At 51.8% G+C, this 26,949-nt stretch overlaps 1 protein-coding gene across 1 annotated transcript in view; it reads right to left on the reverse strand.

The window, feature by feature from the left end:
- CIB4 (calcium and integrin binding family member 4) overlaps positions 1–25,720 on the reverse strand; it is a gene marked incomplete at both ends in the record, with an annotated part of 59,669 nt that extends 33,949 nt beyond the window's left edge. Inside the window, 3 exons of the mRNA XM_080711334.1 lie at positions 14,203–14,299; positions 25,181–25,215; positions 25,667–25,720. Coding sequence (XP_080567460.1) covers positions 14,203–14,299; positions 25,181–25,215; positions 25,667–25,720 — 186 coding nt within the window. The remainder of the gene's footprint in view (positions 1–14,202; positions 14,300–25,180; positions 25,216–25,666) is intronic.
- Positions 25,721–26,949: the final 1,229 nt, after the last annotated feature.

A 26,949-nucleotide genomic window follows, 5' to 3' on the forward strand; every position in this document is an offset into this window, starting at 1 on the left:
AAAAGCCCTGGGGACCAGGCCTCTTGGATAGCCACAATGGGGCCTGTTTAACTTATACTCTGAGTGCAGGACTGTGACCAGGGGTGCTGGACAAGCGTCCTGGCAGCCCCTGCCCAGGCCCCCTGATGTCTGCTCCCTCAGCTGCTGGTGAATTTGGCCCCTCTGTGTCACAGAGGCGCTCTGGGGGAGGCGGCTCCAGTCTGGATTCTCACCAGCCAGCCACCTCCACCCTCCCTCCATCGGCCGGCCTCTGATTCCCTGGCCCTTCAAACACGGCCTGCGTTCCTGCCTGGGTGGTTTAAGTGCAGGGTATGGCCAGGCAAGGGCTGGGCCACCGACTCCTTACACACCCCTGCAAGAGATGTGTCAGTCCCGTCAGAAAGGGAAGGAAGCCCAGGCCCTCAGAAGTCAAGGGACTTGCCTGGAAGCCCGTTCCTCCTCCACAGCGCCACGCCGCCAAGCCCAGTGCAGCAAGGCTAATAGTCCTGCTCTGGGAGCTCTGAGGAAAAGCATGAATCATCCAGGGAAGCAATTAGGGCCGGGGTGAGGAAACCGCCCAGGAAGTGAGAGCTGGGGGTGGGGAGCAGGAGGGCTGGAGCCCCCCCCCCCACGGTCATGGCAGGTGCCAGCTGGGTGGCTGTGGCATGCGGCTTTATTACCCTGTGCCCCAATTTCCCCCTCCCTGAGCTGGAGACAGTAGCTAATTCCCAGGGTTGATGAGAGGGTCCGATAAGATGCAACAAGTGAGGTCGGAGATGGGAACAGGCAAAATCTGAAAACAAAATGCCCTCCAGCTCCTGCTCCCAGACAATGAGAGACCAGCACTGAGGGGAGAGTTCTCTCTAACCCTAACCCACCCCCCATGCATAGATTATAAAGTACAGAGTCCCCCCACCCAGGCTGCAGGGGGCAGAGACAGCCCTTGGCCATCCCAGGCTCCCCATCCCCTTCCCCAGTTCAGAGCAGGGACTCCCTGCCCTACCTGGGGGTCCAGGCCAGGGAAGAGGTGGAAACTGGCCCCAGGCCATTCAGCCAGCAGATTAGACAGCCCAAACCAGAGCCCAGAGCCCTCCCAGGCTTTCCTAACTACCTGGGTGGGAGGTTATCACACCCATTTGGGAGATAGGGAAACTGAGGCCAGAGAAGAAAAGGGCAGTTATTCAGCCCTGACGGCTGGGTCGGGTGAAAAGCCGAGGCTGGAGGCCAGAGATCCGGTCCTGCCCCTGCTGTCTGCTCAGCCCGGAACGGAGACGGCCTCCTACATCACGGAGCTTTTTCTGAAACAAACCGCTTAATTCTTTGGCTGAATGTCTAAATAAGGATTTTTGCCAATTCCAAGCCCTGCTAACTGATGAAGTTGTCAGAAAAAGATCTAATGATGCTTGAAAATGCAGGGAGAGAGCCAGCTGCCAAATTGCCCTCCCGGCTCTGACTCGGCACGGCACCGGGGAGCCGGGACCCTCCCACGGGGCGGGCGGGGGAGGGGGGTGAGCATTGGAGACGGAGCCGCTGCCATCAGCTGTAGACTGGATGGCTTGCTTAACCCCTTTGATCTGCTTCCCAGCTGTAAATGAGGATAACAACTCCCTCCTTGCACAGTTACCTTGAGGATTAAATGAGATGATATATAGGCGACGTCCCGAACAGAGCCAGGCACAGGCGGAGCTGGGACAGCCAGCTGCTCTATACTCTGCTGAATGAGCCCTGGCCCCGCAGATTGGGCGAGCAAAGGGCCGGGCTCTCTGGGTCCACTGGGGAGATGCCAGGTCTCTGATCAGCCCCTGATATTTATTTATCTCAAAGATCCAGCTGCTTCTCTCTGATGGTAAAAGGCTTAGAGTGACCTCGGGCCCTAGAGGTGGGAGCCTGGGAGACCAGGCTGGGTCCTTTGTTCTCTTCTTTTTCTCAGTGGAACATGTGTTTCACTCAGGAGTCTGGGCACTAGGGGTGGAGCCTGGCTTGAGGACTTGGGAACCAGACAATTCCCAGGCCTCCACAGGAGCCAGAAAGGCTGGGTGAGTGCTGGGAGCTGGAGGGACTCTGCCATCCAGAGCTGGACCCACACACAGGCGACCAACACACGGGATGAACACCTGTGTCCTGCAAGCCGGGCGTAGTGGTGCATGCTTGTACTCCCAGTACTTGGGAGGCTGAGACAGGAGGTTCGCAGCCACCCTCAGCTACTTAGTGAGGTCCTCTGAAGCTTAATGAGACCCTGTTTTAAAATAAGGAATAAAGCCGGGCATGGTGGCGCATGCTTGTAACCCCAGCATTCGGGAGGCTGAGACAGAAGGATCATGGTTCCCGGACAGCCTCCGCTACTTAGTGACGCCCTATGCAACTGAGTGAGACCCAGTTTCAAAATAAAAAATAAAAAATAGGGTAGGGGGTGTAGCTCAGAGGTCTAATGCCCCTGAGTTCCACCCCCAAACCCCCAATAAAATAAAATAAAATAAAAAATAAGGAATAAAAATAGGGCTGGAGAAGTAGCTCAGAGTAGATGGCCCCTGGGTTCAATACCAAGTTCAGGCCACCAGGAACTGTCTATTCTTTGTCCTGCGGTACACAGACACACACACACACACACACACACACACACACACACACACACACACACACGTATCTTTCCCCAGAAGACGGAGAAGAGCACATGAAGTCTTGGCTTCAATCATATTTTTGTAACTGTGTGGGCTCAGGTCGGGCTTTTGGCTTCTTGAAGCCTCAGTTTCCTTCTCTGTAGAATGGGGGACACCCCTGTGCCTCACGGAGCCTCCATGAGAATCAGATGAGGCAGGGAGTGAAAAACACTTGCAACCACACAGTGTGACTATAGGCAGTGGACATTGAGGGCTGAAAAGTGAATTTCTGTATCCATCCATCCATCCATCCATCCATCCAATCTGCTTTTTTAAATTTTTTAATGTTTTAATTTTTTTTTTTTTTTTTTTTTTTTTTTAGTAAGTGGGGAGAATATCTGAGGCAGAGGGGAGCTCAGGGTAGTGGCCTAAATACAATCTGAGGATTATGGCAGGGCCCAGCTGTCCCTGCCTGGCTGCGAGTGATCAAAGCCTTCCCTGCGGGCTGCTGGTCTCCAGTCTGGTTTTCTATCCTCTGGCTGAGCTTAGCGTGCCCGGAGGGCTGGGCTGGGTTCCTGGGAGTTTGGAGATCAGGCTAGCTCTTTATCAAGGGACAGACAGACCCTCAGACTGTGAAGTCAGCTCAGGATGTACAAGTTTAGAAGGTGGAGTGCGGGCATAGCCGAGGTGGGGAGGTTTGGGTTCTGATCTTGGCTCAGCCTCTCTGGGGCCCTGTTACCCAGTATGAGTCACACCTACATCTGCAGGCTTTGGCTTCTCCTTTTGTGAAGGCCTGTCCACCTTGGAGGAGATAGTCCTTAAGGGGCAGATCCTTAAAGACACTGGGAAAACCGCTGACATCCAGCTCCTGCTTCTCTCCGACCCCCACCTCTTCCCGAATAGACAGGAGGATTTAAATTCTAGATGGGCCATCTCCCATAGAAAAGAGAGTCCCGAGCCGGGCATGGTGGTGCACACTTGTAATCCCAGTCCTTGGCAAGTTAGACTAGGATCACAGGTATGAGGCCAGCCTCAGCAACTTAGCAAGACTATTCAAACCAAAACAACAACAAAAATTTAAAAAGGACTGGGGGTATAGCTTGAAGGTAGAATGCCTTTGGGTTCAAACCCCAGTGCTACACATTAAAAAAAGGGGGGCTCAGGAACCCAAGGCCTCTGGGACCCCTTCTAGCTTGTGGCACTACAGGACTGTCATTTATGATAGTTTTTACAGGTCCAGGGATCAGGGCTTGTCGTGGGGCTGGGGGTCCGGGTGGGCCAGTGCTGTGGGGGTGTCTGTGTGTAGATGCTCCTGGTGCCCAATCCTGGCCACAGGATAGCACTGAGAGGTCCTTCCTGGCCCTCTTGGAGCTGTGTTGGGCCAAGATACCCCAGGAAGCCTCTCAGCCTCCTTAGGAATGGGAAGGGGTGCTGACAGAGCACATCCGAGTTCTCTCAATGGGTCTTTCTGAGAGAGATCAGGCTCACGTCAGGGTCTGGGGGTCCCTAGCTTTGGGCACTGGGGTCCAGAGTCTGAGCTCTGCAAAGCCCTCATGGCTGATGATTCTCCTGTTCTTTGCCCTGACAACAGGCTCTGTGAGCCCCAGGACCCAACTCAGGGTGCAGCCCGCCGCCCGCCGCAGATGCTTAATGACTTCTTGCGGAGTGAGCAGGGGAGCCAGGTGCGCGTGCCTCTATTCACCAGCCTTTCTCCACAAAAGCATCTCTTCTCCCTGGTATTTTCTCCCTGGTAATGAAAGCAAAGAGAAGAACCTTTCCCTGCGGTCTTTTCACAGAGCCCTCAAGGAGGGTGAGGGGCTCCCTGGCGGCCAGGCAGCTGGGCATCCAGCACGGGGACGGGACGATGGGAATGAGGACTGGGCGGGAGCAGGGCTCTGAGAGTGCCAACCAAGCAGAGCATTCGGGAGGCTGGAGTGGGGGGCAGAAGAGAAAGGCTTGGGGGTCGCTGGGTGAGCAACAGTGAGGAGAGGGGGTTTTCATCAAGTTTAACTCTTCACTCAGAACAACTAGCCTCGCTCACCGCTGACAACCACTGAAGTGAACATAAAAGGATTTCTTGGAGGCGAAACTCATAAAAACAGACCTCAAGAGGGGGTGGCAGCAAGGACTCACATGGACGGCAGACGACCAAGTGGCCAGCGGGCTGCAGAGGCGAGAGAGCAGGACCTTGAGCCCACAGCGGGAAGGGCCACACCAGCCCGATCTGCAGGCTCCGGAATAGGCATCGCGCCCTGGAGGACTGGAAATACGGTTGGCAAACCCGAGGGCAGCTGGAGTCCTAGAGCTCCCGGGCCCTGCTGCAGACAGGAGGGCTTTTCTCTGGGGACAGCATAATCGCAACTTTGTGCCCTGGGGGACAGCAGACACAGCCGGGAACTGGGGACTGAATAAATGCATGCTGAACTTTGAGAGCCCTCCAGCCCTCTTTAGGGACTTGGCTCTAGGACGTTGGCATGCAGAACATTCCTCCTGGAATTTCTAGGGAATCCTCAAGAAATGGCCCCTGCAGCTGACAAATGCACCCAGCTTTGAAACAGCTTTTTAAAGGGCAACCATTGCCCACTCTTCATTAGGAGCAGATGACAGCCAGATGTCCAAGGAAGGCCTCTGACATGAAAGACGAGGACCCAAACAAGCGAACGGGGAAAGAAGTCCTTCGAAGGAAAGACCAGGGAGCCTACTGCATCCAGGAGAAGAGGGAGGGTACTATTTTAAAAGGAAAAAAAAAAAAAAAACCCCAGAGAACAGAAAAACGAGCCCTTGGAAACTGAAAACAGGAAATGCAAGACCCAAGAAGGAGGCGAACAGAATCTGACACCCACCATCGGGAAAGGAAATCCCAGGATGGTCATGTGTACCAGGCTCAGGAGGCAGCCCCATCCTGATTAGAGCCCGTTGGAAGGCTCTAAGAGAACGTCCTCTAGGAAAATAAAATGTGTGGGAAATTCTCACTTCTGGATGCTTTTAGAAGAGGCTTAGACAATTGGGAGAGGTTTGGTGTTGAGTTAATGATATGTACATGGAAAACTAAGCAAAAACAATGATTACATCCAGGAAAAGACAACAAAAGCATGCAGAAAGGGAAAGTGAAGAGCTTATTTCACGGCTCAGCTCTGAACAGCGTACGCAGTCATAATAGTGGGAACATTCAGCATGGTTTCGGCATGGTTGTCTCTCTATCTCGAGGAGTTTAATCCTTAAAATTGATGTTCATGGTGTTGAGACGGTGGATACTTAATCCCACTATGGTGTTTAGAAGTGGGCCCTTTAGGAAGTGATTATATCAGTAAAATCATTAAGGTGGACCCTCTATGATTATGTTCTGGCAGCTTTATAAAGAAAGGGAGAGAGCCGGGCGTGGTGGCGCACGCTTGTAATCCCCGCGTTTGGGAGGCGTAGACAGGAGGATAGCGCAGGTTCGAAGCCAGCCATGCTGGCTTAAGAGACCCTGTTTCCAAATAAAAATATAAAATAAATAGGTCTGGGAGTGTAGCCCAGAGGTAGAAGGGCTTCCAGGAATCCAAGTACCACCAAAAAAAAAAGAGAGAGAGAGAGAGAGAGAGAGAGAGAGAGAGAGAGAGAGAGAGAAAAGAAAAGAGAAAAGAAAGGGAGACCACAGAGACACAAGATACACACATGTTCTTTCCATGATGTGATTCAGCAGGAAGACCCCTTGCCAGAGCCTGTGCCATGCTGTTTGGACTTCAAGTCTCCAAAACTGAACTACACAAAGACCTTTTCTCATGCCTCACAAGCCTCAAGTGTTTTATTACAGTAACAAAAAGCTGACTGATACAACTCTGAATATTGCTCTGTCTCAGGAGAGTGTGGGAATGAAGAATGATAATGTGGGATGGGCATAGTGAGAGAGGAAACAGCTAAACACTTTCTCTAGGCAGAAGTCAAAGGCTGAACTATCAGGAAGATCAAATGGTGTTCTCTTTAGAGATGGAGAGGTAAATACCCAAAGAGTCAGCGGACAGCTAAAATGGTTGCTTAAGAGAAAGGGAAATAGAGCAACACTTACAGGGCAGCTTAATTCTCGCATACATAAATAATTCTGCTTTAGAAACGAAAACAAAGGCCAGAAGTAGTGGCACAGGCTCGTAATCCCAGTACTTGGGAGGCCGAGACAGGAGGATCCAGGTTCACTGCCAGCCCCAGCTACTTAGTGAGGCTCTCAGCACTTAGACCCTGTTTCCAAGTTAAAAATAAAATAGGCCTGGGGACATAGCTTGGAGATAGAAGGCCCGTGGGTTCCATCTCCAGTACCACACACATACATACACAAACTAAAACAAAAAATTAAGTATTAAAAATAAAATTAAAAATATACTCTCATCTCTATGCCTCTTTACTTTGATAATTTCTTAAGAGGCTGAATAAATATCATGACTTTCCATTACATTTCAGCTTTGGGAATAAGTCCTTTCAATCAATTAATTCTAAGCAGATAGGCTTCAGCACAGCAGAGCTCAGAAAGGACCAGAACAACTGGGTAGAGATGAAAAGAGAGAAGGAGATGAAGGCTTAGAAGCCACACCTTAGACCTGGGGCAGGTTTCCTAACCTCTCTCTGATTTGACAGCATCAAGGCTGGAAGAGCCTGTAGCAGGTCTGGGAAGAGGCCAGAGCCAGAGGAGGCATTGGCCTGATCAGTGTGCTTGCCTTCTCTCTACCCACTAGAACATGAGATTGGCCCTCGGGCCCTGCTGCCCGGCCACCGGGCAGACACAAAGACACTCCAGGCCAGTAAACTGGAAACCTGAGTCACACCACCGGCAGCACTCATTATGTTTACAGAAAGCAAGATCATTATTTACAGGAACAGAAACATCGAGCTAATTGACTTTTAAAGACATCAAATCCAGAGGACAAAAAAAGCACAGAAAGTCTGCATGGAAAAAGGGCACAGTGTGGCGACCCAGCGGGCATCCCCCTCGGCAGGCTCTTCCCGCTCCCCTCTGCTAGCCGGGACCTTCCCTGCCCCGTTCTCCTCGGCCCCCAGACCCCTCCCGATACCAACAAGCCCGCTTTTTCCATGCGAGAACCCAAGTTAAGAAAACAGAACTTTCTTCCCAGACCACTGAAGCCCCTGAGCCAAGTCATATGAGTCCCCAGAGCTCCCTGGGGCCCTGTTCTCTAGACTCTTCCAAAGAAGAGTCTGGACAGAATGAGTCACACTGCCCCTGTCCCTGGGCTGCAGAGGACACCGGCCCACCCGGGCCCCGCCTTCCAGCAAGCCTCTCCTGGCTCCTCTTGGGAAGCAAGTTTTCTGCTTAGTCCAGAATTGCAGAGATGTGGAAGGGGAGTTCCGACCTAGGTTTAAGTCATTTCAAATTAGTCTGGGGACCAGAGATGGGCCAGGGACAAGGCTGTTCACAACTGGTGACAACGGGAGAAAAGTAAGGACAAAAAGGACCATGTTCGGGATGAAACATTCTTGCTTCTAGGATGAGAGGCTTTTTGCAATTTAAGGTTAACATTTTTTAAAAAATGAAATAATGGCGATTGTGGATTTTTTTTTATGTCCTTACTTGGCGAAATTGAAAGTTGGTATTTCTAGTCCTTCCTTGAAATAACTGGAAAAAAAAATAAAAAAAAGGTCTGGGACACCACACCGTGCGGTAAAATGATTCAAGAGAGAATAAGACGGAGCCCAGAGCCAGAACCACAGAGTCGGGGCGTGGAGGGCACGAGGCATCTGGCCTAATCTCCCTTCACACTATGTGTGTGCCAGAACACCCCTGCTGGGGCCTGACTAGCCCCACTTGGCTCCCCTCAGTGACAGGGAGCTCATTGCTTTTATGCACAGCTCTGATGACTAGAAAACATTCCCTTTCGTAGTTTAGAAATCTGCACCATCTCTGAGCTGGTCTGATGCTGGGACCACCTAGAGCAAGGCCTTTCCAGTTCCAAGGGCTGCCATTCTCCTGCGGGAAACAGCCCCCCCCCCCCCCCCCGTCTCCCAGGGTGGGGTCAAGTTGCTCCTGTGTCCCACACCCCAGTCATTCTCCTGTGGAGCAGCTAGCCTGAGATCATGTGACTAGCAAGTAAATTCAAGCGGGTTTCCCCTCCCCTGGTCAGCCTCCCTGCGCCCTAGTTCTCTGGGTGTGGCATGGCTCAGGGTCCACAATTCATGAGATGGTTCTGGCTGGAAAAGCAACAATTAAACCACAGTGGGAGAAAATTCACACAAGAATCAGCACGATCCCACTAAATACTCAGACATCCGCATAGAGAAGAGTCCAGACAGGAACACGTCGAAATGGTCATGGCTGTCAGATCTCGAGTGAGCTATTCAATGGCTTATATCTCGCGTTTGCTTTTTTGTGTTTTCTAGTTTTTCTTTCTTATTTATTTATTTATTTATTTTTGCGTTACTGGGGATAGCCTTCTACCTCCAAACCACACACCCCCAGCCCTATTTTTTATTCTTTATTTTGAAACGATCTCATCAGGTTGCGGAGAGCCTCACTCGGTAGCTGAGGCTGGCTGTGAACCTGTGATCCTCCTGTCTCACCCTCCCAAGTACTAGGATTACAGCGTGAGCCACCACCCCCGGCTATTTTCTAGTTTTTTTCAACAATGAACTCACTTTCATTCATAAAATGGAATAAAATTGTGACCATTTAGGAGGGTTAAATAAAAAGAACAAAATTAAAGTCACATGACCCAAGACCCCGCTTCAGAGTCACCCTGCAATAAACAACCTGGGGAGGGGGGCTCTGATGTCCCAGCAGAAGTCCCGGTCCCAGCCCTGACCTGTGGGGCTGGCCACTCCCCTGTTCTTCTTGAGTCTCGCTCCCCAGAGACTCCTGCCTCTGAAATGGAAGGAGTATTTGGGGGCATAAAGGAGGGTGCAGATTGGCTCACCCCTGCCAGGTCCCCTCCTTAGGTGGACCAGCCAAGACTGAGGGTTGTACAGTACGCAGCTTGTTCTAGACCCAGCAGCCCGCGGATCCTGACCCAGGGCTTGCTCCTTTACACCTCAGAATAGAGTTCCTAGCACCTGTTGGGACAAGATGGTCACCAGACAAGGGTGTTCTGGGGCCAGGAGTCACCCACGCGCCCCACGCCAGCCCTCCGGGGGCAAGCCTCTGCACTCGGGGCCTCATGGAGTCAGAAGCCCAGCGGACTCCCCAGGAGCAGGGGCGATCTTGGCTCTAACACCCTGTTACTATGGGCAAAATTTCCTTCCGGGGCCTCAGGTCTCCACGGGTAAAGTCAGGGCGGGGACACTTGACGGTGGCTAGACTGAGGGGTCACCAAGCTTCTTTCCAGTCTCACTCAGGGAGTCTGGTGCTGACCAGGGACTCTGCCCTGTCTGTCTCCAGATGGGCAGAAGCTTCCCAGCCAGCCTGCCTCTCTGTAGAGAGTGCGCTGTGCCCTGCGCTGAGTCGCTCCACAACAGACAGAAAGCGGCTTTTGGGCTGTGCCCTGCTCTGTTTTGTAAAACAGTACTTTATAAAGCCGTAGTTTGCCACAAGTTACTCCATTTTGTGTAGAATGACTCTACACCTTGTTTGTACAAGCAAACAGCTACCATCTGCCCGGCACAACCATAAGGAACAACCTGATAAATTATTTATTAATTGTGCTAATAAAAATGGCCACCTGTGGACTTACTGAATTTAGTCAGAAGCACATGGATACATGGATGTATCAACCCCATGTCAGAAATGCCAGGCCCATGAGTTTATCAAACACACCAGATCAAACCCCCTCACTTATGGCCCATAAAAAGAGAAGCCCCCCAAGACTGGACGCCGTAACGCATTGGCCCTGTCACCTGGCCACCCAGACCAAAGCCTGCCCAGGAAAACTGCCGCGGCAACAAGCTTCCAATTCTCTGTCCCTGGGCTTCGGCTCAGCTCATTTCTCCTGCCTGTGACAATGAGGCACATCTCAGTTCAAGCTGACTCTGTCCAGACCTTCCCCTTGGCAACTCCGAGGACCAGCTCATTTAACCCTCCACTTGACCCCAAGTGACCCGGAGCGTGGAGTGAGCCGCACCCGATGAAAGCAACGGAGCTTGTGAATTCCTTGTTCTTCAATGAATCCCGGCTTTGTGGAAAGACACAAACGTGTTGGGTCTGTGTTGGTGGCAGAGCTTGTTCAGGACCCTCTCTGGCTGTCCTGGGCCCTGGGTCCGTGAGTGGGTGTCTAGGTCTAAGTCCCAGCACCCACGTGTCTGTAACTGAGTATAGGCTGTGTGTGAATGTGTGTGTGTGTGTGTGTGTGTGTGTGTGTGTGTATACATGGGTATGGGTTCATTTGGAGGTGAGTGTGAATAGGAGGTGCCAGAAAGACACAGACACATTTTCCAATTATCTCACCTTTTCGAGAATTCCACTTCATTTCACCCCAAGGCCTCGGCTTCTCCTGGTCACCCCCGTCTCCCCTTCTCGTTCCTTGGTCGCCTCCATTCCCACCTCCATCACCAGCCCAAGCTCGGTGCTCTCCTCTCTGTCTCTGTCCTCGATCACGGCCTGTCACTCAGGAGAGATGCGGCCATGGGTCCCCGCCCGATGTGTCTCCCTCGGGCGCCAGCCCCCTCCTCCCAAGCCCCTGGGCCCCGTCCACGCCATGTGCTCGGCTCTCACAGCCTGCCTAGTTCCAGACAGAAAGGAAGGTGGGCTCTCTCTTGCTGCACAATGACAAACTCAAATCATTATTCCGCCGAGATCCGGATGACAAACAGCAGAATGAAACGGTGCTGAGATTTGTTAACCTGATGGCGCCTCCCGGCGATGTACAAGTTTTAATTAAAATCTCAGGAGTGATTTGGGAATCCTTTTTATCGTACGCCTCGGGGCTCTGCCAGGGGAAGGGCAGGGCCTCTTCACAGCAGAGACAAGCCTCCCTCGGTTGTCCTTAAAAGACTGGAAAGTGGGGGCAGTGCTGGCGGCTCCTGGAGCACTGCCTGTTGGGGTTCCGGGGCCTTGGGGAGCGAGTGCAGACTTGCAGCCACCTCGCTGGGGGGACAGTCCCCTGACTCCAAGTCTTGATCCTCTTGGCTTCTTGGGGAAGAGCCTGAGTCAGTCTCCCTCTGAGACTGTCAGAGACCAAGGCAAATGCACTGCTGGGCTTTAACTCCCGGCTCCTTAGCTATTCAGACCATGGTGTGCCTTCCTCTGCTCTTCCACCTCCACTTGTGCCCTGTGAGCTATTAAGAGAGTAGTTAGACTCTCAGCAAACTAGTGAGACCCTGTTTCAAAATAAAAGAATTTTAAAAAGGGGCTGACACCAGGCATGGTGGAACACATCTGTAATTCCAGCTCTTGGGAGGCTGAGACAGGAGGCTCTCAGGTTCAAGGTAAGCCTCAGTAATGTACCAAGACTCTCAGCAACCTAGCAAGACCCTGTCTCAAAACAAAATAAAATATAATCCCCAGAACCACCTACATCTATATATCTATATATCTATATCTATATATAGATATAGATATATAGATATATATGGCTGGGAGTATATCTTAGATGTAGAATGACCCTGGGTTCAGTCCCTAATGGAGAGAGATCAATAGAGAGAGAAAAGGAGAAGAAGAAGGAGAAGAAGAAGAAGAAGAAGAAGAAGAAGAAGAAGAAGAAGAAGAAGAAGAGGAGGAGGAGGAGGAGGAGGAAGAGGAGGAGGAGGAAGAGGAGGAGGAGGAAGGAGGAGGAGGAGGAAGGAGGAAGGAGGAAGGAGGAGGAGGAAGAGGGCAGAGGAGAGGGGAAGAGAAGAGAAAGAAGAGGGACCCATGCATGCTATGTAGCAGGTACATGACATATACTTCTGATCTCAGTACTTGGGAGGCTGAAACAGGAGAATCACAGGTTTGAGGCCAGCCTCAGCAACTTAGTGAGACTCTGTTTTAAAATAAAAAAATAATTAAAAAGGGACAGGCTGTATCTTGTAGGTCAAATGCCCCCGAGTTCAATCACCAGTACTGGGGGGAGGGGGAGCGCGATATTTGCCCTTACCTCCCTCCTCACTCACTAGCTCATGAAGCAGGTGTATCAAGGCCAGGACACCACGACTTTCCAAGAATAAGTAATATAAAGGATAAGGGGTAAAACTGCTGAGAAGTCACTGAAATAGCACATTCCCAGGGTCTTGAACTTACTACCGGCCATGATTTGTGTGTCTCCCACTCCCCGCCACAGCGTTCTCTTAACAACCACAGCAGCTCAGCCTTCTCATGAGACAGAGATGCTTACACAGGATGTGACATCATATGAGAGATGTCAACTCTGGCTCCAGGACGACCAGCTAACGACCCGCCCCTCAAGGTTAAAGTGCTCACCCAGGCAAAGGAAATCTTTTAAAATGTCCCTAAAACCAATGAACATTCCTGAACTCTGGCCCACCCCACCACCCTTTCCCATGAATAAAACTGGCTCCCTGCTTTGTCCTGGGATCCAGCTTGACACTCTTGGTCGGAGTTGTATCTCCCTTCTACTCGAGCAAGAAGTCCCAGTAAAGAGTCTTGTTCCCGGAGCCATGTGTGGTGGTGGATATCTGTAATCTCAGTACTTGGGAGGCTGAAACGGGAGGATCCCAGGGTTTTTTTTGTGTGTGTGTGTGTGTGGTACTGGGGGTGGAACACAGAGGCTTTTCTACCTCCGGGCTATACTCTCAGACCTATTTTTTTATACTTTATTTGGAAACAGGGTCTCACTAAGTTGCTGAGAGCCTCACTAAGTAGCTGAGGCTGGCTTCGAACCTGTGTGATCTTCCTGTCTCAGCCTTCCAAGCGCTGGAATTACAAGCGTGCGGAACCACGCCCAGCTGGATCCCAGGTTTAAGGCCAGCCGCAGCAACTTAATAAGGCCCTCAGCAACCTAGCAAGACTCCGTTTCAAAATAATAAATATGCCGGGCGTGGTGGCGCACACTTGTAATCCCCGCGCTTGGGAGGCGGAGACAGGAGGATAACGCAGGTTCGAAGCCAGCCGTGCTGGTTTAAGAGACCCTTGTTTCAAAAAAAAAAAAAAAGTATAAAATAGGTCTGGGAGTGTAGCCCGGAGGTAGAAGGGCTTCCAGGAACCCCAGTACCACAATAAATAAATAAATAAATAAATAAAATAAAAAGTGCTAGGATTATAGCTCAGAGGTAGAATGCCCCTGAGTTCAGTCCTCAGTACCACAAAACAAAGAAGTCTTGTTCCTGTAACAACTGAGCACAAAAGGGGCAGGGCTGAGATGGGCCAGGCAGACAGTGGCACCCTGGCTTCCCCGAGACCCCGAGGCACCTGGGAGCCTTCCCACTCACCCCGGTTTGGGGCACAAGGCTAGCAGCAGGAAGTAGCTGGCGCATGTGGGAGTAGGCTACGAGACTCTAGGGGTGGCCAGGCGCAGAGGCCGATGAGCAGAACCAGCGCGGGCCTCCAGCTGGGGCTAGCACCTTCCACCGTGGGACCTAGGCAGGTCTCACACCCTGTCGGCCATTTGGCCTGAGAGATGGAGAGGCTCACCTACCTGTCCTGCTCCAGGGGTGATGGGGGAGGAAGGGCGGATGGAACTGGCTGTCCACCAGCACCTGTGCCGGCCCCACCCCACCCTGTCACACCTTTAGCCCCTCAGCATCCCAGGACACCACCCCCATCCCCTCCCCAACTCACCCGCAGGGCCGGCAGGGAGCTAACCTGGTCCAGGGTCAGCGTGGCCTCTTTGTAGTACTTGCCCACAGGACAGAGCTTCAGGAAGGTGTCGTGGATGCTGGGGAGACAGGCGGGAGAGGCAGGGTGGCCGCGCGGGCGTGGAAAAGAGGGCCACAAGGCCTTCTCATGGGGTAGGGGAGGGGAAAATGCACTGAGGCGAGGGAGAAAGCAGCAGTGAATCTCCCCACCCCTCTAGAGACACCCCAGGCACCTGCATGCCTGGAACATCATGGTGTGTCAGGCTGAGGAGAAGTGAGAGGCTCCTGGGAGTAAGTTCTAGAGCATCAGAGCTGACAGGGACTTCTGTCAGGCCTCCATCCAGACCCTCAGGTAGAGATGGAGATGCCATGGGCCCCCTCTGGCCACTGCCACCCCCATCCTCAGCCCTCGGCAGCACAGTGAGCAGGGAGCAGAGCCCATTGGCTCGTGGCAGGTAAGCTACGCTGTATGCCAGTCTGACAGTCCAGGGACTTCACTTAGAAGTGACCAGCAGAGGCTGAAATGGATGTATGACCCCTGAGAGGAAAGGGGCAGGAGGGAGCTCTGCCCCACACCAAGACAGGTGGCCCCTTGTTCTCTGACCCCCTCACCCCAGCCTGGACATAGGGCCCGTCCACCTGCAGGCTTCTGGGTCTGCAGGGCCTGTGACCAAGGCAGCCGGTGGAGGGGGAGGGAGGAGGCTTAGAGCCAGGAGGCCTGGACACCAGAGCCTGCGCTGCCGCCGGGGCCGCGTGCGCTGGGCAACTTTACACTTCTGAGCTTAGTTTCACCCTCTGAATAAAAGGCAATCCAGGCTTCTCGTGGAGGGCTGTGATGCAAGTTGAGTGTGAACCAGAGAAAGAGGTGTGTGTGTGTGTGTGTGTGTGTGTGTGTGTGTGTGTGCGTGTGTGTGTGTGTGTGTGTGTGTGTGTGTGTAAGGAGGGTCACAGGCTAGCTTAAAACATTCCCTAGCCAGCAAGCTGAAGTTCAAGTCCTGGCTCTGCCTCTCAGTAGCTCCCAGCCCCTGAGCACATTTCTGAATCCACCTGAGCCTCAGTTTCCTCGACTCTTCAGTGGGGTGAGAAATCTCCCTTACACGTTTGCAAGGGCAAATGGGAGGAGCTATTGGGATGGCGCTGGCAGGCAAACGTGCTCATATTCCCCAGCCTCAGAGAAGACCCCGAGCCTCCAAACCCCTTCTGTGCCTCCTCTGCACTCCGGGTATCCTTGTGCCCCCAACTATGCTGAACTCAAAGTTAGACCACGCCCCTGCAGTAGGGGCCTCGAACCCGCCCAGGCCTGCTCTCTCTTTACGCTCCAAAATACCCTTCTCTCCCCTATCCCTTTCCTCTTCCTCTCTTCTCTCCCATCAAACTCGTAATCTCAGCAGAGCAAGGAGGTCCAGCAACCTGATCACATTCACTGGGGACTGAGTGGCTGAAACCTCCTCCTGCCATTCCCAGAGCACATGGTCTATAAGCTCCAGTGGAGCTTTGGGTGGTGGGATTTAGGGCCACGTGACCGGGTGGAGGGTGATTTTGTGGCTGGAGACTCAGAGGCAGGTTCTTCCTGCCCGCAGCGGGAGAGCCCAGGGCCTCCTTCTGCTTCCCCTCTGGCCTCTCATCCTGTCACAGCTCACCAACTAGAACAATGTCCTTTCCGTCCCGGCCATGGGAGACTGGGGAGACAGCAAGCTGTGATCCAACTTGCTCCTCTGCCCCCTGCCTGGACCCTGCAGTGCGCGCCGCTGGGCCATCTGTACCAACTGCATCCCGCGCCTTTGCCCTCTGGCTCCCAGTAGGTTTTGACCAAGGGACGCCCCGGCAGGAGATGGGGGGCGGTGAGAGAGAGGTCAGGACTCATCCTCCCCCGCCCAGCCTCACCACACTCTGGCAGTGTCCACCAAGGGGCCAGAGGCCACACCTCCAGCCCTCAGCTGGGCAGCTCAGGCCCTAGGTGATGATGGCTGGTGCCTGGATGTCCCCGTGGCCTCTTCAAAGATACCAGGGGAGGACACAACACTTTCTGCAGGGATGCTGACACATGAGGCGTGAAGTCCCACTTGGATCCTGTTCCCTACCACTGGCTGTGGCCAGGAGCAAGCTGTAAGACCTCTCTGAGCAGACAGACACGGTTCCAATTGTGAGTGTCCAATCCCCCTCCAATGGCTCAGGAAAGCCGGACGAGTGGAGCCAGAATAGGACCTGGACATTTGTGGAGACCACCATGACGCTGCTGGCCTCCTAAGGGACCCGAACTGGGACAAGAGGCTCTTTGGAAGTTTGGGAGGGAGCCCCAAAGCAGGGTATAGAACAGGTTGCAGAGACAGTCTCCTGGGAATGTGGCAGCCAGGTGAACCAGAGGAAAGAAATCAAGTGGTCGGGCATGGCGGTGCATACCTGTAATCCCAGTACTGGGGAGGCTAAAACAGGAGAATCATGATTTGCGGCCAGCCTCAGCAACTTAGCAAGACCCTGTTTCAAAATAAAAATAAATGTCTAGAGGTATTAGGGGGTTTCCTGAGTGTCCCTGGATTCAGTCTCCAGTACCAAAAACAAACAAGAGGAAAGGAGTCGCCCTGCTGAGGCCCCTGGCTGCAAGGGGCAAGGGCAGGAGAGTCCGCTACAGCCAAGAGGAACATGCCATTGCCCTCACTGTTAAGGCAGACGATACAGGGCAGTAAGAAGCAGACCAACTGTCGGTGCATCTTATTAATTGTAAAGAATCCCGGCGGCAAAGAGCCCTCGTGTCCGCACCAGGGCGGCTGCCCCTCCAGCCCATCGCGGGGAGTGCCATGGCTACTGCGCACCACCAGCCCTCATGAAGGCGTTTCAGTTCTCAATGAAATTTTGCAAGGCCGGGACCATTATCTCCTTACACATGAGGAAAACGGAGGCCAAGAAAGTAAAACAACCTGCCTGAAGTCCCGGTTGGAAATTGTGAAAGACAGAGCTGCAGGCACCGGGCTCCATCCCCGGGAGCCCAGAGTAAAGGGCGTGGAAGGCCTAAGGGGGAGAGAAGGAACCCGCTGCCCCGCCACCCCTCTTCCCTTCCCCACTCCAAGGGCTGGGCGCATTCCAGCGTGTCACCTGAGGAATCTCCCAACAACCCACTGTGGGAGAGGCGCAGGTGATGATTTCTATGGATGGGTAAACTGAGGCTCAGGGAGTTTAGGGGGTGTGTTCAAGGTCTTACAACTGGGAATGGATGGAGTGGAACGCTGAGCCCTAAAACAGGTTCTTTAGGCTGTGCCGTCCACCTGTCAAGGGTCCACCCTCCCCCAGGTGAGAGACTCAGCCCCCCGAGAGCCTGCTGGGGCTGGGGTGCTGGGCCTCCCCAGGCTGCCACGTGGGCCAGCTGCCCACAGATGAATCGTGGCTGCATCTCCGCTGCCACAAAATGTTCTCCTCCTCCAAATATGGATCAGCTGGCTCTAAATGGAACTCTGAATTAATCACTAATGGACTCAGAAGTCAAAGCCATTTGAAAAACTCACACATTCCGCCTGCCAGCAGCCAAGCAGCCCGGGCTGGCTCGCTTCCACACTTAGCTCAGAGACAGGGACGGGGCTGTCTGTGGCTCCAAGGCCGGCTCAGCGCTACTGCTCCGTGCGACCTTGGACCTGCTAAGGGTCCTCAGTTTCCCCTCTGCAAAATGAAAGTCTTGGTGGGCTCTGCTCTGGCGCCCTCCAGCTTAGGCAGTGGTGGCTCTAGGCTTCTGGGCCTCTGGCATCCTATCTACCCCTTTGCCTCTGAGACCCGTGGGCCAATAGTCCTTTTCCCCATGTTTAATAAATGGAACCTTCTTTAGCCTAAAAATATGGGTTTTAGCGCCCCTGCTTCTTCCAAGCTGTGTGGCCTTGGACAAACCCCTGCTGTTCCCTGAGCCAGTTTCCCTACCTGCAGCAAAGAGTTTAACACCATGAGGGTAACAGCAAACTCGGCCCTGAGCCGCATGCTGGGCCTGGCTCACACCATGACCCAGACTCCACCACTAAATCGTCCTAATGTGAAACGGGGGGCTTTGACTCTGCTCTCAGCCCACACTGCTCTGTAAGTATGGAAACCAAGGCTCAGCCAGGGTAAGAGTCTCACTGCAGTCACAGCTAGCACAGAGCTGAGCCTCAACCCAGGCTTCTGGGAAGTAAACCTGTAACACTCCACCTGCTGGTCCCCAGGTGTTCCAGAAGGGCCCCGGAGCTAACAGCCAGGACAGGATGCAGAGACGTAAAGCGTTGGGAGCCTCCAGGTGCTAAGAAGAAGGAGAGGCTTTGGAAGGGGTCGGGGCAAGCTCATTGGCAGAGTGCTTGCCTAGCACGTGCAAGGACCTGGGTTCAGTCCCCAGCACAAAAGGAAGGAAGTAAAAGAAAGAGCAGCCTGGTGTCTGGGTCTGCCTGGGCGGGGGCCAGGAGCAAAGCCTCAGTCCCCAGATCAGACCCGAATCAACCCAGGAGACCCCTGAGTGATGGGGGGCATCCAAAGAACTCCGCCTGAGCCTGGCTGACCTGGGTCCCAGCTGGACTAGGCCAGGCCACGCCCTGCTCCTGAAGCCATTGAACCCTCGCTGGGGCTGTGGAGTCCCACAGAGGTCTCTGGGAGGCAGGGGCTCCTGGAATGGACAACGAACCAGAAGTCAGAGGAAGCTGCCTGAGGTCCAAAGGGGCCTAAGGGACCTTGAGAGATCAAAGGAGATGACAGAAAAGTCCCACAGGCTGGAAAAAGCGCCCACAGACGCTTTTCAGAGGGCCACGCAGGGGCAGCCATGTGTCACAGGAGATCTGCCCCTGCAGGTGTCATCTGCAGATCTAGTCACCTGGTCTCTGTGTCACAGATAAGCAGGCCGGAAAGTGTGAGGCCAATGCCCTCCTCGTAAAGGTTCCTTCTGTCTAGTGGTCTCGTGGGCACTTAAGTTCAATGGGCACCGCCCATTCAACCCATGCCATATTTCATAACAACTCATCAGAGATCACATAGGAAAATTATTCAAAAGTGATCAGCTTGGTCTGGTCTCCCAGGCCCTGGCAGCCATGATGGCCTTATCCTCCCCTGGGTATCGCATGCCTGAGTGCCTGCCGTCAGCTGGGCATCCATGTCAAAGACACACCCCTCACCTATAGACAACACACACACTAACCCTCCTATGTCCAACTCTGGTTGTCTCCAGGAAGTTAACTTTCAGTGTGTGTGTGTGTGTGTGTGTGTGTGTGTGTGTGTGTGTGTTCTTCTGGAGATATCCTCTTGGTGCAAATATATATGGATGAACATTCCCTATTTCACAAAAGCAGCGGCATCTTGTATATATCAGTCTAGCTTATCAAAGCAACACGGTTACATAGGTTAAAAACACAAGCAGTAGCTGGGCGTGGTGGTACACGCTTGTAAACCCTGCATTTGGGAGGCTGAGACAGGAGGATTGTGCAAGTTTGCAGCCAGCCTCAGCTACTTAGTGAGGCCCTTTGCAATTCAGTGAGACTCTGTTTCAAAAAATAAAGAATAAAAAATAGGGCTGGGGGTGACACTCGGAGGTAGAATGCCCCTGGGTTCCATCCCCAGTACCAAAAACACCACAAAAAACAAACAAACAAAAAATACAAAAACACAAGCAGTATTCTAAAGCTTACAATTAAAATGAATGCCCAGCATCCCACACTACCTCCCCACCCTGCTCCCCAGAAGCAGCATTTTATAAACATCTCGCTATTTCTCTTGTTTTTTTTTTTTTTTTTCTAGTGCTGGGGATCAAACTCCGGGCCTTGTACATGTTAAATACTGTGCTGAGATGGCCACTTGTCCATATTTCTTTCACCATAGACATTATCTTGTGACATTTTACTAAAGAAAGGATTTCTTTCTCTATATATGCTTCTTTCCCTTTCCCTAGCCTTCAGTGTAAAACAATTTGCCTGAATCAACAGCGTCGATGATTATGATGATGACTACTATTATTGTTGTTGTTGTAGTATGTGTGTATTATGTAAGCATCGCTCCGGCTGAGGTCCCTTCTCAACATGATTGCATTTTCTTGTTTGCAAGGCCTTTTGTTTTTCCCAGAGTTAATAATCACTTTGGTTTTCACTTGCGCGGGTTTCAGTGTATCCATCATTATTTCATACCTAAACCTTCTGCAGAACTGTAGAGTTCCTCTCAATATGGTGACAGGATCAATATCTGTAGGTCCATTGGGTTTTCTTGGGGGCACTGCTCCTAGCACCGACTCCTCAGTTCTAACCCAGATGACTACGGCCATCGTCATCCCCGGCTTTCCTCACACTCTCATTCTTGTAATTCATTTTGTCTTCCTCTAAATTGAAATCCTGTTTCTAGATCCTGTGTTTTTTCTTGGTTTAGTGGAACACTTAGTAGTTTTAGTGGAACACATCCTCCAAAAGCTTCCCAAGAAAAAGCCCGTATATGATCATTACTTTTAATCTGTATGCCACAAATATCGTCATTCCACCTCCACTCTTGATTAGAGACAGTTTGGCAGTTTAGCTAGGACTGGATTCTAGGTTGGAGATTTTTTTTCTTCAGGATTTTGAAGGGTGTTTAGCTACAGTCTTCCAACATAAGTCCAAAGTTACTCTGATTGCTGACACACCATGTGTAATCTGTTTTGTTTTATTTTCTCTTTCTCTCTCTATGGAAGCCTGTAGGATCATCTCATTATCTCTGGTATTCTGAAATGTCATGCTGACACAACTTAGTGCATGTAGAATTCCTTTTATTCCTCCCTCCATACCTGGAGTCCCTTGGCTTTCAAGTCGGACCACAGCAAGGCTCTGAAGGCTGAGCGAGAGCTCCGTCTGCTCTTCATGGTGCCTGACCACCCTGAGTCAGCAGCCCATCTGGCTCTAGCTCTCTTCAGATTTGAGCTCCCATCTTCTTCCGGGTGGGGCAGGGCTGCTGAGTGGATTGTAAGGCTAGAGAAGAAACTAAATATGTCTTCCGATCTATCTGTGTCTACCTGACCTTGCATCTGAGGATTCAGAATCTCATCTTTTCTGGTTCCATCATCCAACCCCTGTAGGTAATTTTCTTCCAGCTTTCTCTCAGCTAAGTCTGTACCGCCCATCTATCTGCTTTGCACTTTTCAAATTTTTGTTGACCTTTCTTATCTGTCATATCTTGTGTTCTTTTTGTCCTGTGGGTTTCTTTCTTCTCTTTAAACAGTCTCTTGACTCTCCTTTTAGTAGAGGGAATAGAGATAGAAGCTAATGTATTTTCCGTGTTAATTGGAAGCTCCCACCACTTTGCTTTCTTAATTTAGTTGTATACCTTGGAGATGGCTCTATACCAACTATCATGCTGCTGCTCCTCCTCTCCAAGGGCGGAATCCCCCATGCGTGTATCAGCACTATGGTACCTGAGCCTTCCTTTGGCTCAGGTAACATTGTTCTGGGAATTGAACCCAGGAACGTTCTACCTCTGAGCTATACCCCTAGCCCGCCCCTCTCTCCCTCCCTCCCTCCCTCCCTTCCTTCCTTCCTTCCTTCCTTTCTTTCTCTCTTTCTTTTTCAGTACTGGGGATGGAACCCAGGGGTGCTCTACTTCCAAGCTACACCCCTGGTCCTATTTTTAATCTTTATATATTTTGAAACAGGGTCTCACTGAGTTGCGAAGGGCCTCGCTAAGTAGCTGAGGCTGTCTGCGAACCTCACTCCTCCAGTCTCTGCCTACCCAATGCTGGGATTACAAGCATGCGCTACCATGCCTGGCCTCATTTTTTATTTTGAAATAGGGTCTCAGTAAGTTGCTGAGGGTCCCACTAAATTGCTGGGGCTGGACAGCAATCCTTCTGTCTCTGTCTCCCAAGTACTGGGATTACGGGTGTGTGCCACAGCACCTGGCTGCCTGGGCCCTTCTCTTGATGTGAGTGGAATGACCAGGTCAAAGTGTCTTTTCCCTTTTGAACTAGAACACTGGAGCACCACCAGCCTCTGCCAGTCCTCACCCACTCCTCAGGGCTCTTGACAACTGTTCTGAATCCCTAGCTGCTCCTGGGCCTGGCGTTCTACCTTGGTTGGAAGCAACAGAGCTCTCCCTGGTATCACCCCACCACCCTGGAGTCTCTGCTTGTCTCCTCTGCCACATTTGAAGGTGTCAGATTTGGAGACACAAAAGCAGAGTAGAAGCCGAGCCACCGCACCTTCCACTCTTCCTGACGCAGCAACACCTCACCCTATCCCTACCCAGCCCTGACCCATGTCTGTTCTCCATGGCCCCAAAGGGCAGGAGCCTCTCAGGAGTGGGCGCAGGCCCCTTGTGCTCAGAACTAGAGTCATCAGAGACGCAGGCTAGAAGGAGAGTGGGGAAAGCTCGTTGGAAAGTCTGGACTGAATGGAGTCTCCCCTGGCTGCCCTTGAGCAGATCAAAGGTGCCCCTCTCAGAAGAAGGGAGCCATCTGAGCAAAGGCGACCTCAAGGCCTGGTGGGCAGCTCTCAAGGGAGGCTCCCTTAAGAATGGCTTGCTCCTAAGGCCATCTTCCTCAAAAGACCAATATGCAGACACCGGGAGTGGTGGCGCCTGCCTGTAATCCCAGGATTTGGGAGGCTGAGTAAGGAGGATGCAGGTTCAAGGACAGCCTCAGGAAGTAGTGAGGCTCTCACCAACCTAGCAAGATCCTGTTTCAAAATAAAAATAAATAGGGCTGGGGGGTATAACTCAGAGGTACACTGTCCCTGGGTCCAATTCCCCAATACAGAAGAAGAAGAAGAGGAAGAAGAAGGAGAAGAAAGAGGAGGAGGAGGATGAGGAAGAGGAGGAGGAGGATGAGGAGGAGGTGGAAGACCAATGCAGAATATAGGAGATGAGAGGAGGCATGTTTAAGAGAGAAAACCCAGACCTCTCCTGTCCTTCTCTCTCCTCAGATCCTCACCAGCACCACCACACTAGCTCCTGGCACATATGAAGAGCCCTGGGATCCAAAGATACCATTGGAAAACCCCTGGCATGGCAGGAGAATTAGCCTGGTTATGTTCCATCCCTGAGAGGACAACAACAGGTTCTGGAAGAACAACCTCATCACATCTATCAACTTTTTAAATGTACCTACTCTTTGCCCGGCAACTCTAGAGTTAGATATGTGCCCAGTAAATTTACTCTCTCCTGTTGGATAGGAATTTTGAATGCAAGCTGGGCATGGTAGTGCACACCTGTAAACCCAGTACTTGGGAGGCTGAGACAAGAGGATCGCAGGTTCAAGGATAGCCTCAGAAAGCAGCGAGACTGCCAGGCATGGTAGCACACACTTATAATCCCCGTGTTTAGGAGGCTGAGACAGGAGGATCACGTGGGTTCAAAGCCAGCTTCAGCTACTTAGTGAGGCTCTCAGCAACTTAGTGAGACTGTTTCCAAATAAAATATGAAATAGGTCTGGGAGTATAGCCCAGAGGTAGAAAAGCCCCTGGGTTCCATTCCCAATACCACCACCAAAAAGAAAGAAGAGAAAGAAAGAAAGAAAGAAAGAAAGAAAGAAAGAAAGAAAGAAAGAAAGGAAGGAAGAAAGAGAAGAAAAGAAGGCTGGGAGTGTATCTCAGAGGTAGAATGTTCCTGGGTTCAATCCCCAACACCACACAAAAAAAGAATTTTGAATGCAAATGTTTAACATAGCATTACTTACAAAAGTGAAAACTATAAACAACTTGGTGATCATAACATGAATTATGGCTTATCTACACAAGGATCCATAGCTACTAAAGAAGAATGAGACAGATCTCAATGTGCTTTTTGTAAAACTGGCCAAGAAGAAAATTTTAATTAAGTAAAAAAAAAAAACCCAAAACGACAAAAACAAAACCCAGAGTGCAGAACAGTATGGATAGATGGATGCCACAGGAGGCAAGGGGTAAAGCTGCTGAAGGCTCAGTGTGTAGGTCTGAGCCTGGAGCACTCTCCTGGGAGCCTGGGATGCTCTGACAGTGCACGGGGCTGTGTCTGGAGGACTGGAGGAGAGAATGGAGACATTTGCTTTTTAGTTGAAACTTTTATCCTATTTGAATTTTCTAGCCATGCTCACATATTATGTCATTTTATTTTTATTCGTACAATACTTTTTAGAAAATATCAATAGGGTTTATATGAGTAGCAGGATATGGGTCGTGTCGGGTTTTGTCCTATTTTTATCTTTAAAAAAGCATGTAAATATTGTTTTTTAAAAGAAAATAACACAGCCCTGTAGCTGTCCCACATAGCCACAGCTCTCTGGCCACCCCTCATTCCTATTTATGCCTGGAGGGGCTCATGCTTGTGGCCTCCATGGGAGATGTGGTACCCGGGGAGGGTACGTCCAAGCAGAGAGAAGGGAAGGAAGGAGAGGGACCAGCCAGAGGGTGTAAAGGGTCTCTTCACCCCCACTTCTCTCTACTCTTCCCAGAAGGTCCTGATAATCTCATGTATTCATTTTATAGGTTTTGTTGAGCTTGGGCTGCTCTCGATCAAACCTCTCAGCTGCCAACTCTCCCCACCATCCTTGGGGGCACAGCTGTGCAGCTCCACACTGCAGAACGGTTGTCTTTGGCCAAGAGCCTTCCCACTGCAGAGACTTGTATGAGAAGAGGACCTGTACCCCATGTCTACCGCCTCCATGGTGCCTGGCACCTAGCAGGCCCTGGAGAGAAGACAGGTGTTGTATCCAAGTTCACCCAGCCGGTGAGTGGCCTAAACCCAACGTTTGTTTCCCAAGTTCTTTCCTGGCTATCATGTTGTCCCAAGAAAGCCCTTCCAGCTCCATGATCCCATGAAGAAACCCCACCTTGGATGCCCACAAAGTCACAGCAGCCTGAAGCTAAAGTTTCTTTCAACTCCAGTGTGGTCTCAGGATTGGGGTCTGTTCATCCCACCCACTCCAGCTGCGGCCCCAGGGCCCCAGTGGCTCTGAGTGGGAGCCATTCCAGGGGCCAAAGTGAGGGAATACCAGTAACACAGCTCAGGGGAAGGGAAAGGGGGACAGGGCTTCTACTTACCACAAAATTTCGTTTCTGGTCAAGAAGGTCAGGGCCTGCAACAAATCAGAGAGGTAATCCACCACTCGGTCCAGCTCTGCCCTCTTGGCCCCTTGGGAAGTAGAGAGCTTCAGAGCTGGGTAGGAAAAGCCCGTTCTCTTGTTGTACTGCTAGGAAAATAGAGGGCCCTCAGCCTACACTATGGATACCTGAGGCAGTGGCAGGGGAGGAAATGGTTTTCTTCCCTCCTTCCATGACCATGGAAAGGGAGCAGAGCAGCATGGACCCAGAGAGGGGGTCAGAGACGGGACCAAAACCCTGGGCTCTGGGGCAGGAGATGTGGAGGAGGGGGCTGGAAGACTGGTCTGCACCACCTGCGTGCAGGTTTAGCAAAGGCAAGAGGCATCTCTGCCTGCTTGGCAAAATCAGGGCCTCGAGGGAGAAATCCCCTTCGTCCCACCCACCCTGGGAAGTTCCCGCCTGGAATCTCTGGCCTGATCTCCTCACCTGGTACTCTTCCAGGTCCTCCCAGTGCATCTGGTACCTCAAACACTGCCCCATGGCGACCCAGCCTTCTTTCAGCCAGCAGTAGAACCTTGGCCTGAGGGCTCCCCCCGCTGGTACCACCAGTTGATCTGGTTGCCATGGTAACCCAGGTTCCGCCTTCTGCCCTGGAGCTGGCAAAGGAAAAGGTTGTTTTGGTTCCTCAAGTTAAGAGACATCATCCCCAAACCACACCTGGCCAGGCAGCCTAACCACAGTCTTAAGAGGCACAGTGTAGGTTCTGGGGTCACACTGTCTGGCTTCAAATCCCAGATCTCCCACATGTGGACCAGGTGATCTGGGACAAGCTACTCTTTCTCCTCCGTGAAATGGGGATGATAATCATAGAATTGTTGTGAGGATTAGTTGAGTCAGTAACCATGACTGGCACGGAGTTAGTGTTCAATAAATGTTATAGTCAGGTCACAAGTACTGTGTCAGGTGTTGAATAGAGATGAATAAATAATAAATGTTTTAGGCAGTTTTTTTTCATCACTGTGACCAAAATGCCTGATAAGCGCAACTTAGAGGAAGAAAGGTTTATTTAGGCTCGTGATTTCAGCAGCCTTAGAGGTCAGAGGCCAGAGGTCACTGTGGCAAAGCCCAAGGTGGCACGGTGCATGGGAGGGGGGCCTAGGGACATAAATGGCCCCCAGACCACACCCCAGTAACCACCTCCTTCAGTCACGCTCCACCTCTGAACCTTCCTGCAGTGGGGACCAGGCTTCAACACACAAGCTTTTGGGGGACATTCTAAACCCAAACCCTAACAATAAGCATAGGCCCCGACCTCAAGAGGAGGCCTAAAAAGCGCAGGAGAGAACATTCCATACCATGAGTCAGGGTCCCTGCAAGAACAGAACACCTTCAAATTAAGATGATATGAAGAGTTTCTAAATTAAGGGCCACTGCACTGAAGAGAGGTAAGGGTGTAGGAAACCACCCGGGATGGTTCAGAATCCTGAGGCTCCTGACCACAGAGCTGCCACGGCCCTGGCCCACTGGCACATGGACTCCCCCAGGCCATGATCTGCTCCTCCTCTGACTCCTGTGGAGGTGGAGAGCAAGGTGGAGTGGGGCTAGCCATGAATCTGGAGAGACAGGGGAGACAGCCAGAATGGCCCTCAGGGTGGCAGATCAGGAGCGTCCCCAGCAGCCATTGCCCCCGGCCCTGCCTCCAGGATGGACTGCACACCCACCACACCGCCCTCATGCACGGAGCTGGTCTCCCCGACTTCAGTAAAGAG

The sequence above is a fragment of the Muscardinus avellanarius genome (assembly GCF_963383645.1).
Source record: "Muscardinus avellanarius genome assembly, chromosome: 15".
Lineage (NCBI taxonomy): Eukaryota > Metazoa > Chordata > Mammalia > Rodentia > Gliridae > Muscardinus > Muscardinus avellanarius.